This window comes from Bactrocera tryoni, chromosome 4, assembly GCF_016617805.1.
Source record: "Bactrocera tryoni isolate S06 chromosome 4, CSIRO_BtryS06_freeze2, whole genome shotgun sequence".
NCBI classification, from domain to species: Eukaryota; Metazoa; Arthropoda; class Insecta; order Diptera; family Tephritidae; genus Bactrocera; species Bactrocera tryoni.
Window position 1 is genome coordinate 26,608,641 of NC_052502.1, and position 11,387 is coordinate 26,620,027.

Genomic DNA, 11,387 nt, shown 5'->3' on the forward strand with positions numbered 1-11,387 from the left:
CGGAAAATGTATTAATAAATAGAGGACCTAATAAATTTGTACTGTATTTATTAATTTGATCGATATATTCAGATATTATATACAAAAAAACAGCATATAACCAAACAAACACTAACCATTTCAGGAGCATAGTATTTTTATTAATATACTAACAACATAAACGTTTATACTATTGCCTAAAAGACGGTACTTCTGCCGATTTGTTGTTTCTGTCGGAAAATCGAATGAATCTGGAAAGCTCATTAATCTTGCAACTTCGCGTGGAGTAAAATACCGCAATTTTAAACTTTTCAGAAGTTCTATACGTAGATCTTCATTTCCCTCAGAATTTTCTAACTCTTTTATCTTAGAAAATGTTAAATCCATATCTTTCTTAGCCAAAGGAGAATATATTGAGCCAGTACCTTCGCTGTAGTGGGTATACGCTTTAGTGAAACACATTGTCTTTTTTGATTCCGCTGTCACTATATCCATTAACCACACACGTTTAGTCAGTATTTTTTCTGGTAAATGGTAGTCTTTAGTTATTTCCTCCGGCTCAATCATGTCACTAATGATTTTTTCATTAAATTCATTTTTCGGATTTTCACATTCACTTGGTATTTTTTCTAAAATAGATTCCCCAGTGAAATTAAAGTCTTTCCGACGTGCTAAGCAATAGTATCGATTTCTAGAATTCGGTATGCCAAATTGGGTTGGGGTTAGTAAGAATTCTCTCCAATGGTACCCTGCGGTTTTTAACGTTTCAATAAATTGTTTATGCGCTTCAGACACCTCAAAACCTTTCACATTTTCCATCAGTATGTATTGTATGTTATGGCATTGTGGTAGCAAATCGCAAATATGTTGCAAAGCATCTGAGCGGTTATCAGTTACATCTAAGCGATTACCAACTCTCGTGTGGGGCTGGCAAGGTGGAGACATAAGTATCATATTTACGTTCATCTTCTCTATTTTCCGAGGGGTTAAACTTTGTATATTATTGTTGCATACTAGAGAAGATGGATAATTGTGGGCGTACACAGCATTGGCATGTGTGTTGATGTCCATTGCGGCGACTATAATTCCAGGCATTCCAGAGTCTAATAGAACAAGAAGACTAATAAAATATATATACTAAGTTACTAGATACATACTATTAAAAGCATAATGCATGCCGCCAATGCCACTAAAGAGTTCCAAAATACGAAATTCCATGCTTTTGTGTTTTATTTACAAATAAATACCAGAGAACGTATAATACGTTCTCTGTAAATACTTGGGGGGAACAACTTCTTCTTAGTCTTTCAAGTGGCGAATTAGTTCACAATTTTTGAGTTGAGAACAGTTGTACAGGAATTCATTTATTCAGAAGTAAACATATCGTTTTAATAATAAATTGTTAAATAAGTGTATTCTATAATTATTTTGAAGTAGAAAGTTTAAGTTTTTTAACTAAGAAATAATACAACGATTTTAACTAAATAAATAATTTCGCTTTAAAGTTTAATGGTAAACGATTAGGAATAAAAAGAAGAAGAACGTTCGAAAAAGGCGCAACAATAGTTTGGCAATTTCATTTTCATTTAAACAAAATTTATATATATAATTTAAACTTCTAAATATAAATATGCAGGCCCCAATTTTAACAGATACTGAAGCAGAAACCACTGTAGAGCTAGATGAGTCTATAATCAATCAAGCATCACAACCCACAAATGCCACTAAAAGCATATTCAATATAACATTAAATGATGGTATGTATGCATTTGCATATCTTCACAAGAATAAGTTGCTTTTGTGCTAACAAAAAGAAAAAATCGCATTCTAGACCTTGAAAATCAGGAAGATGGCGAAGTGAAGAGGTATGTTAGCTATATACACACTTATTATTAACTACATTGGCTTGTAACACCATTTTCAATTCTGTCACAGCTATGAAGAGAATTTGCGACAAGAGATTAAAGAGTGGAGTACACTCTGGCGTGATTCCATTCAACAACTAAAGACGTTCAAACTAAAGCCTCATCCAATTATTGACATGTCTATATTGTCGCCACAAAACCGTGCCTACTTGGAGAATGCACCTGATTTACAAAGATTTATACGTGAATCAATTGAGTTCCGTCAAAAAGCATATATATTTATGGAGAAAGACTATGCAGAATTTCAAGATGTTTTAAGAAATGTTTTAGAGGTATGCGAGCACAATGCATTTATCAAAAAAGAAAGCAAAATTGAAGAAAATTTGGCAAATAAACAAAAATAAGGTTTATTTTACCTAAAAGTCTAATTTTACATATTTTTTGTTATGTTCTAAAGCACTGAGCATTATAAGCTGTTTTCCTTAATATTAATTTTTTCTTTAATTTTTATGCATGTGACCATTAAGTAAAGTTATTCCCTGCATCCTGAACCTAAGTATTTCATTAAATCTGTCAGCGATTCGAAATCCGTACGACTTGTTGGGGGCGTGTCTTTCGTTAATCTTGGTAAACCTTGACCCATTTTTAGGCGAAACTCCTCCATCTATGTGGATATAAAATAGATAAGTAGTGTTAAGAATATTTCATATTTGGCTCACATTTTTCGCCCCAGATAGTTTCCAAACACCGTAACAAAAGACTCCTGTACCTATAAATGCGTATAATGTACCCCAACCTAAGGCGCGCATTGCCAACGCAGAACCCTCTTCAAGCAAGATACCTGCATCACGTCCACTTTTCTCTATCAGTTTACTATGAGATTGTTTTGCTTTTCCTAGTGTTTTGGAAAATCCAAATATCGCAGAAACCCCACCAACCAGACCAAGGAAGGCTGCCGCTATTACGCCGTGACATAAGAGAAGATAAAGGTTAAATATTCATAGATAGATAAAAAGTTTCAAACCTTGCACTTTATATTTGGAGTCTTTTTCGGCTATAGCCGGTTTAGAAGAATTTGGTGTAATTTCAGACATTTCGGTAGAAATGTTCATAAGTACCCAAACACAGTTCAATTAAAGAATCTCGTTCTAAAAATATTATTAGATTGGTTTATGTTTATTTACATTTATTGGGTGGTAAGTTCAGTGAACGCTTGACATTGTGAAAAAGCAGAGTTGTTATCGCGTAGTATTTTTAATAATATGAGAATAAAAAATTGCTTAAATTCTCTACATAAAGATGTACCAAAATCCGTAAGTTTTAAAAAAGTAAACAAGTTATATATTTGTTTTAAAAATATTTTACTTGTTTTTTTTAATATCTCGCTATCTTTTTTATTTCTTCGTAAAATACTAAAATATGCAGCTCTGTAGGTTTTGACGGATATAAATATAGCGACCATGGGTTCGCGCGAAGCACTCGCTTCTTTTCGCCACTGGCAAAATTATTTCTTTCAGCGTGCGGCAATTTTATTATTTGAAAATAGCATAAATTCTCGAAAAATATAAACAAAAATTTGTAAATACTGCAGCTGAGGTGTTGCTGCACTTGTGCGCATCATTTTTTGTATTGCACATGTGGAAATTGCAGCTTTAAAAGGTGTCGGAAAAATTTGCAAATTTCACCAGAAGAAACTGCGACGTCGATAACGAACGAGGCTTTTGTGGAAGAGACACATCGTGTCGAGTGCAGCGCAACTGACGTCTGCAGATTTCAGCGGAATTTTTTTTACAAGTTTTATGTGTTTTTAACAAGAGTTTTTCCTACTAAAAAATTAAACTTAAAAAATGGCGACCAACGATTCCAAGGCACCATTACGCCAGGTGAAACGTGTGCAATTCGGTATTTTATCACCTGATGAAATTGTAAGTATTAAGACAAGCTTAGAGATATAAATGATACATATAATTTTTGCTAACTATCTTTCAACTTTGTAGCGTCGCATGTCCGTTACAGAAGGAGGCGTACAGTTTGCCGAGACCATGGAAGGTGGTCGACCAAAGTTGGGCGGTCTAATGGACCCACGTCAAGGTGTAATAGATAGAACATCTCGATGCCAAACCTGTGCTGGTAATATGACAGAATGCCCGGGACATTTTGGCCATATCGATTTGGCGAAACCAGTTTTTCATATTGGTTTTATTACAAAGACAATTAAGATATTGCGTTGTGTATGCTTTTATTGCTCTAAAATGTTAGTATCTCCGCAAAATCCAAAAATTAAGGAGATTGTTATGAAATCAAAAGGACAGCCACGAAAGCGTCTGGCGTATGTATATGATTTGTGTAAAGGTAAGACTGTGTGCGAGGGTGGTGAGGATATGGATATGGCAAAAGATGGTCAACAAGCGGATCCTAATAAAAAACAAGGTCACGGTGGTTGCGGTCATTATCAACCATCATTGAGACGTAGCGGATTAGAGTTGACCGCCGAGTGGAAGCATGTAAATGAAGACTCACAGGTAAACAATAAAAACCAATGAATGTTATTGTATTTTATTACAACAAAATTTTTTATTCAAAACGTACAGGAAAAGAAAATCATAGTAACGGCGGAGCGTGTTTGGGAAATTTTAAAACATATAACTGATGAAGAATGCTTCATTCTTGGTATGGATCCCAAATATGCACGACCTGATTGGATGATTGTCACGGTATTGCCTGTACCACCATTAGCTGTGCGTCCAGCTGTTGTTATGTTTGGCGCCGCTAAGAATCAGGACGATTTAACTCATAAACTTGCGGATATAATTAAAGCAAACAATGAATTGAAAAAGAATGAAGGAACTGGTGCTGCAGCGCATGTTATACAAGAGAATATAAAAATGTTGCAATTCCACGTCGCTACGCTAGTAGATAATGACATGCCCGGTATGCCACGCGCTATGCAAAAATCTGGCAAACCGCTCAAAGCCATAAAGGCGCGTTTGAAGGGAAAAGAAGGGCGTATTCGTGGTAATTTGATGGGTAAACGTGTCGATTTCTCGGCACGTACTGTCATCACACCAGATCCCAATTTGCGTATTGACCAAGTCGGTGTACCACGTTCCATTGCGCAAAATTTAACATTTCCAGAGCTAGTGACACCCTTTAATATCGATCGTATGCAGGAATTGGTACGACGTGGTAATTCACAATATCCTGGTGCTAAGTATATTGTGCGTGACAATGGTGAACGTATAGATTTGCGTTTTCACCCAAAACCATCAGATTTGCATTTGCAATGTGGGTATAAAGTAGAAAGACATTTACGCGACGATGATCTGGTTATTTTCAATCGTCAGCCAACATTACATAAAATGAGTATGATGGGGCATCGTGTCAAGGTATTGCCTTGGTCTACATTCCGTATGAATTTGTCCTGTACTTCACCATATAACGCTGATTTCGACGGAGATGAAATGAACTTGCACGTGCCGCAATCGATGGAAACCCGTGCTGAGGTGGAGAATATACACGTTACACCACGTCAAATTATCACGCCACAGGTTCGTACCATATTACTTTTTTGTAGCAGTGTGTAATATTTTAGAAAATTGCTTTTTTAGGCTAACAAACCCGTCATGGGTATTGTGCAGGATACTCTAACAGCTGTACGTAAGATGACAAAACGTGATGTATTCATTACGCGTGAACAAATGATGAATTTGCTTATGTTCTTACCCACATGGGACGGCAAAGTACCACAGCCATGTATTTTGAAACCTCGTCCGCTATGGACGGGCAAACAGTTATTTTCATTGATTATACCCGGCAATGTAAACATGATACGCACACATTCTACACATCCAGATGATGAAGATGATGGTCCCTACAAGTGGATCTCACCTGGTGACACTAAAGTTATGGTCGAACATGGTGAATTGATTATGGGTATCTTATGTAAAAAGACATTGGGTACATCGGCGGGTTCACTGCTGCATATTTGTTTCTTGGAATTGGGTCACGAAATCGCCGGTCGTTTCTACGGTAACATTCAGACTGTAATTAATAATTGGCTATTGCTCGAGGGTCACAGCATCGGTATTGGTGACACAATTGCTGATCCGCAGACCTATAACGAAATTCAGATGGCCATCAAGAAAGCCAAAGACGATGTCATAAACGTTATTCAAAAAGCGCACAACATGGAGTTGGAGCCCACACCCGGTATGTGTTAACTTTTTTATTTCGTTTACAATCTAATACTCTTTTCAAAATTACAGGTAATACCTTGCGTCAGACATTCGAGAACCAAGTGAATCGTATCTTGAACGATGCTCGTGACAAAACTGGTGGTTCTGCTAAGAAATCTTTGACTGAATACAACAATTTAAAGGCTATGGTGGTGTCGGGTTCGAAGGGTTCCAATATTAATATCTCACAGGTTATTGCTTGTGTGGGTCAACAGAACGTCGAAGGTAAACGTATACCATACGGTTTCCGTAAACGCACATTGCCGCATTTCATTAAAGACGATTACGGTCCTGAGTCGCGTGGCTTCGTGGAGAATTCATATCTTGCCGGCTTGACACCTTCCGAGTTCTACTTTCACGCTATGGGTGGTCGTGAAGGTCTTATCGATACTGCTGTCAAGACTGCTGAAACCGGTTATATTCAACGTCGTCTTATAAAGGCTATGGAGTCGGTTATGGTCAACTACGACGGTACTGTGCGTAATTCTGTGGGTCAGCTGATTCAGTTGCGTTACGGCGAGGACGGTTTGGCTGGTGAAACCGTAGAGTTTCAGAACTTACCAACCGTCAAATTGTCCAACAAAGCATTTGAAAAGAGATTCAAATTCGATTGGTCCAATGAACGTTATATGCGTAAAGTTTTCACCGACGATGTGATCAAAGAGCTGAGCGAGAGTGGCAATGCGTTGCCCGAGCTGGAGATTGAGTGGGATCAACTGTGTCGCGATCGTGAAGCATTGCGTGAAATTTTCCCCAATGGCGATTCTAAGGTAGGATGTCTTAATTTTCTGCTTTCATGTTGAGAACGCCTATCACTTATATTGTCTTATCTCTTTCAGGTTGTATTGCCTTGCAATTTGCAGCGCATGATTTGGAATGTACAGAAGATTTTCCACATTAATAAGCGCATGCCCACAGATTTGTCACCACTGCGCGTAATTAACGGCGTACGCGATCTGTTGCAACGCTGCGTCATTGTGGTTGGCAATGATCACCTTTCGAAACAAGCCAATGAGAACGCCACACTGCTGTTCCAGTGTTTGGTGCGCTCCACGCTGTGCACAAAATATGTAGCGGAGGAGTTCCGCCTCTCAGCCGAGGCGTTCGAATGGTTGATTGGTGAGATTGAAACACGTTTCCAGCAGGCACAAGCCAACCCCGGCGAAATGGTGGGCGCTTTGGCCGCGCAAAGTTTGGGTGAACCCGCCACACAGGTAAGCACATCTGCGCAATACTAAATTATCTGGTTACTGCAATAATTTTTGTATTTGCATGTGTTTTTAGATGACACTGAACACTTTCCATTTTGCTGGTGTGTCGTCGAAGAACGTAACACTGGGTGTGCCGCGTCTAAAGGAAATTATTAACATATCGAAGAAACCAAAAGCGCCCTCACTAACTGTATTCCTTACTGGCGGTGCGGCGCGTGATGCCGAAAAAGCTAAGAACGTGCTGTGTCGGTTGGAACACACCACCTTGCGCAAGGTGACAGCCAACACTGCCATTTACTACGATCCCGACCCGCAGAGAACTGTCATTTCGGAGGATCAAGAATTCGTGAACGTCTACTATGAGATGCCCGATTTCGATCCGACACGCATTTCACCTTGGTTGCTGCGTATCGAATTGGATCGCAAACGCATGACTGACAAAAAATTAACTATGGAACAAATTGCTGAGAAGATCAACGCCGGCTTCGGTGACGACTTGAATTGTATTTTCAATGATGACAACGCTGACAAATTGGTGCTGCGCATACGTATCATGAACAACGAGGAGACCAAGTTCCAAGATGAAGACGAAGCAGTCGATAAAATGGAGGATGATATGTTCTTGCGTTGTATTGAAGCGAATATGCTCTCGGACATGACACTGCAGGGCATCGAAGCCATTGGCAAGGTGTACATGCATTTACCACAAACGGACAGTAAAAAACGTATTGTTATCACGGAGACGGGTGAATTTAAGGCCATTGGCGAGTGGCTACTGGAAACTGACGGTACTTCAATGATGAAAGTACTCTCCGAACGTGATGTGGATCCTGTGCGTACTTCATCGAACGATATTTGTGAAATTTTCCAAGTATTGGGTATAGAGGCTGTACGTAAATCGGTGGAAAAGGAAATGAATGCTGTGCTACAATTCTACGGCTTGTACGTGAACTATCGTCATTTGGCCTTGTTGTGTGACGTAATGACAGCTAAGGGTCACTTGATGGCCATCACACGTCACGGCATTAATCGACAGGACACTGGTGCACTTATGCGTTGCTCATTCGAAGAAACAGTCGACGTGTTGATGGATGCCGCCGCGCATGCGGAAACCGATCCGATGAGAGGTGTGTCGGAAAACATTATTATGGGTCAATTGCCGCGTATGGGCACGGGTAAGTGAAGGGCATTGCAAGAAGAGTCAATTAAGCATTCTTTAAATAAAAATTCCTATTAAATCACAGGTTGTTTCGATTTGCTGCTCGATGCTGAGAAGTGTCGTTACGGCATTGAAATACCGAGCACATTGGGCTCGAGCATGATTGGCGGTTCGGCAATGTTCTTTGGCGCTGGTGCTACGCCTAGCATGACACCACCCATGACACCTTGGGTACAGTGTGGCACACCACGTTATTTCTCGCCATCTGGTCAAAGTAAGTTCCTTTGCCATACTATATTCTTAAAATACATATTTTATTTGACTCCAATTCTCATTTGTAGTGAGTGGCATGACACCTGGTGGTCCCAGCTTCTCTCCATCAGCCGCATCCGATGCTTCCGGCATGTCGCCAAGTTGGTCCCCAGCACATCCTGGCTCATCGCCTAGTTCGCCTGGCCCCTCGATGTCACCATATTTACCACCATCGCCCAGCGTTTCACCATCATATTCGCCGACAAGTCCAAATTATACCGCTTCATCGCCGGGTGCCGCTTCACCCAATTACTCACCAACCAGTCCGAACTATTCACCGACAAGCCCCTTGTATCCGGCCACAAGCCCACGTTACTCAACAACACCGAATTTCGCACCCCAGTCGACTGGCTACTCGCCATCGACCAGCGGTTATTCACCAACATCACCAGTCTATTCGCCGACTTCAAACTATCAGTCGTCTAGTCCATCGTTTTCGGGCAGTGGCACAAATATGTATTCGCCGGGCAGCGCTTACTCACCAACATCTTCGAACTACTCACCAAATTCACCCAGTTATTCGCCCACATCTCCGTCTTATTCACCTTCCAGTCCATCGTATTCACCAACTTCACCGTGTTATTCGCCAACGTCACCGTCGTATTCACCATCATCACCAAATTACACGCCAGTTACACCATCATATTCACCAACCTCACCGAATTATTCGGCTTCACCACACTATTCACCCGCTTCACCGGCATATTCGCAAACGGGTGTCAAATATTCACCCACTTCGCCAACTTATTCGCCGCCATCACCATCATATGATGGCTCACCCGGTTCACCACAATATACGCCCGGTTCGCCGCAGTACTCGCCGGCTTCGCCAAAGTACTCACCAACATCGCCACTTTATTCGCCCAGCTCACCGCAGCATTCACCGGCCAATCAATACAGTCCAACCGGCTCCAGCTACTCGGCTACAAGTCCACGCTATTCCCCCAACATGTCGATCTACTCACCGAGTAGCACCAAATATTCACCAACATCGCCGACATACACACCAACCGCACGCAATTACTCGCCCACATCACCGATGTACTCGCCGACGGCACCATCCCAAGGTTACAGCCCAACCAGTCCAGCATATTCGCCGAGTAGTCCCACATTCGAAGAGAGTGACGATTAATTCTTTGTCTAGGTTATTTGCGCGGTTGAGGGAGTGATTGCAGTGCCCAAGTGGGCACTTGCTTCACACTACAGTTATAACAATACTTATTTCTTTTTGATATCCATATGAAAATATTTTATATAGCATTTAAGATTAATTGTTCAACTTCAATGTATAATCAAATTATAATTGTATTACAGTCATTTGTAGTAAGACATACATTTGAGATATAAATGAGCTCATACACCGCACTTCAAATTGTTTCCTATTTTGGGGGTTATGTACAGCATTTTATGGGTGTCAGTAGTTGGCTTACTCAGAGTCGGTTATCTTCACAAATAAAAAGGAATCCATAGCTATATGTTATAGTGGTCTGATATCGATTGTCTAGACAAATGAACTTCTTGGTAGAAAATTTGGAGTGCAAATATCTCAGAAACAGGGACTAGTTCGCTTACCATATATAGAGACATACAGACGGGCATGAGTAAATCGCATCCGATCTAAACGGGGTTAGGTCACCGAACGCCTCTCCGACATTTCCAGTATATGCCCAGCGTGCAATGAGTCTCCGCATGACATTGGCCACCTCTCTGCATGCCCCACCAATCCCTCTCCACTAAGACCCAGAGCCTTCGATATTTCCTTCTGAATCTCATCAAGGTTCTCTGTTTGTCGCTGACCAGTCTTAATGTACCCGGTCTTTTAAATCGTCAGACATTGTATTACCGAAATCTGAAAAATCTGTCCAATAGTCCAATCTTTTGATATTTTTGCTCTTCTGTGCATGGTGAAGACACTTCTGCAGTAATGAAGACTCTTAGGTTCTTGTTACTGCCGACATTCAACCCCTATATGAACATTGACCTCCTGAAAAAGTTCACTACTCTACTTTTAGTCAAAGTCGTAAACGCACACTGATGTCCAAGCTTCGAAAGATAGTAATCCAAACTAAAATACAGATATCCTCGAGTCGTTTTCACTTGAAACAAAAATCTGCCGAAACATAATCACCAACAGAGTGCCATTCAAATATGCCTTTCCAGGCTTCCTCAAACTCACCCCTTTAACATCGTTATACCTGTGGTCCAAACTAGTAGAAAAAGTCAGTTTCGCGAATCCATTCTTAGATGACCTCAATGTCAATATCTAAACTCACTACTAACTGGGATTACCAGCTTAACATACTCCCGAAAATCATTCTGTCGAGATTTTTCCTCAAACTTTTATCTAGCATCGATTTCCCTGATTTTATTATCGGGAATGACCGACTCTCAATACAATATATATTTTTAACTTGATCGTTTATTTAAATTTAGTGTTCAGTATTCCTTGACTACGGACTTAAGTTTGTATGTATTAGAAAAGAGAGTATGACTTTAGCTATCAGGTTTGCAGATCTTAATTACATATATTTATACATACAATCTATAAGTAGTAATGTAAATTTAAAGCATTTATGTGCTCTATTTGACCAGGCTTACCTCAAATCGTCTCGATCGCGCTTTCTTC

General features: G+C 40.2%; 4 protein-coding genes across 4 annotated transcripts; 2 read left to right on the forward strand and 2 right to left on the reverse strand.

The window, feature by feature from the left end:
- Window positions 1–31: 31 nt before the first annotated feature.
- Window positions 32–1,255, reverse strand: LOC120775609 (tRNA (cytosine(38)-C(5))-methyltransferase). Its single transcript, XM_040105849.1, has 2 exons — window positions 1,137–1,255; window positions 32–1,082 (listed from the first exon to the last, which is right to left on the reverse strand). The coding sequence occupies exons 1-2, from the start codon at window positions 1,195–1,197 to the stop codon at window positions 121–123; spliced, it is 1,023 nt and encodes a 340-aa protein (XP_039961783.1). The 5' UTR covers window positions 1,198–1,255; the 3' UTR covers window positions 32–120.
- A 294-nt stretch (window positions 1,256–1,549) lies between these two features.
- Window positions 1,550–2,248, forward strand: LOC120774479. Its single transcript, XM_040104138.1, has 3 exons — window positions 1,550–1,736; window positions 1,811–1,844; window positions 1,915–2,248. Exons 1-3 carry the CDS (start codon window positions 1,610–1,612, stop codon window positions 2,246–2,248), a joined length of 495 nt encoding a protein of 164 aa, XP_039960072.1. The 5' UTR covers window positions 1,550–1,609.
- LOC120774480 (transmembrane protein 242) lies at window positions 2,217–3,040 on the reverse strand. Its single transcript, XM_040104140.1, has 3 exons — window positions 2,869–3,040; window positions 2,564–2,802; window positions 2,217–2,508 (listed from the first exon to the last, which is right to left on the reverse strand). The coding sequence occupies exons 1-3, from the start codon at window positions 2,954–2,956 to the stop codon at window positions 2,377–2,379; spliced, it is 459 nt and encodes a 152-aa protein (XP_039960074.1). The 5' UTR covers window positions 2,957–3,040; the 3' UTR covers window positions 2,217–2,376.
- Window positions 3,041–3,691: 651 nt separating this feature from the next.
- On the forward strand, window positions 3,692–10,126 carry LOC120773459 (DNA-directed RNA polymerase II subunit RPB1). The gene is made up of 9 exons (XM_040102359.1): window positions 3,692–3,769; window positions 3,842–4,366; window positions 4,436–5,392; window positions 5,453–6,053; window positions 6,110–6,849; window positions 6,919–7,293; window positions 7,364–8,465; window positions 8,535–8,723; window positions 8,791–10,126. Exons 1-9 carry the CDS (start codon window positions 3,692–3,694, stop codon window positions 9,891–9,893), a joined length of 5,670 nt encoding a protein of 1,889 aa, XP_039958293.1. The 3' UTR covers window positions 9,894–10,126.
- Window positions 10,127–11,387: the final 1,261 nt, after the last annotated feature.

Coding starts and splice junctions, on each gene's coding strand:
- LOC120775609 (XM_040105849.1), bottom strand. CDS start 1,197: ATGGAATTTCGTATTTTGGAACTCTTTAGTGGCATTGGCGGCATGCAT. Junction 1,083..1,136: donor CATGCATTATGCTTTTAATA/GTATGTATCTAG, acceptor TTGTTCTATTAG/ACTCTGGAATGCCTGGAATT.
- LOC120774479 (XM_040104138.1), top strand. CDS start 1,610: ATGCAGGCCCCAATTTTAACAGATACTGAAGCAGAAACCACTGTAGAG. Junction 1,737..1,810: donor CAATATAACATTAAATGATG/GTATGTATGCAT, acceptor ATCGCATTCTAG/ACCTTGAAAATCAGGAAGAT. Junction 1,845..1,914: donor GAAGATGGCGAAGTGAAGAG/GTATGTTAGCTA, acceptor ATTCTGTCACAG/CTATGAAGAGAATTTGCGAC.
- LOC120773459 (XM_040102359.1), top strand. CDS start 3,692: ATGGCGACCAACGATTCCAAGGCACCATTACGCCAGGTGAAACGTGTG. Junction 6,054..6,109: donor GGAGTTGGAGCCCACACCCG/GTATGTGTTAAC, acceptor TCAAAATTACAG/GTAATACCTTGCGTCAGACA. Junction 8,466..8,534: donor ATTGCCGCGTATGGGCACGG/GTAAGTGAAGGG, acceptor ATTAAATCACAG/GTTGTTTCGATTTGCTGCTC.
- LOC120774480 (XM_040104140.1), bottom strand. CDS start 2,956: ATGAACATTTCTACCGAAATGTCTGAAATTACACCAAATTCTTCTAAA. Junction 2,803..2,868: donor CTCCAAATATAAAGTGCAAG/GTTTGAAACTTT, acceptor ACGGCGTAATAG/CGGCAGCCTTCCTTGGTCTG. Junction 2,509..2,563: donor AACTATCTGGGGCGAAAAAT/GTGAGCCAAATA, acceptor ATATCCACATAG/ATGGAGGAGTTTCGCCTAAA.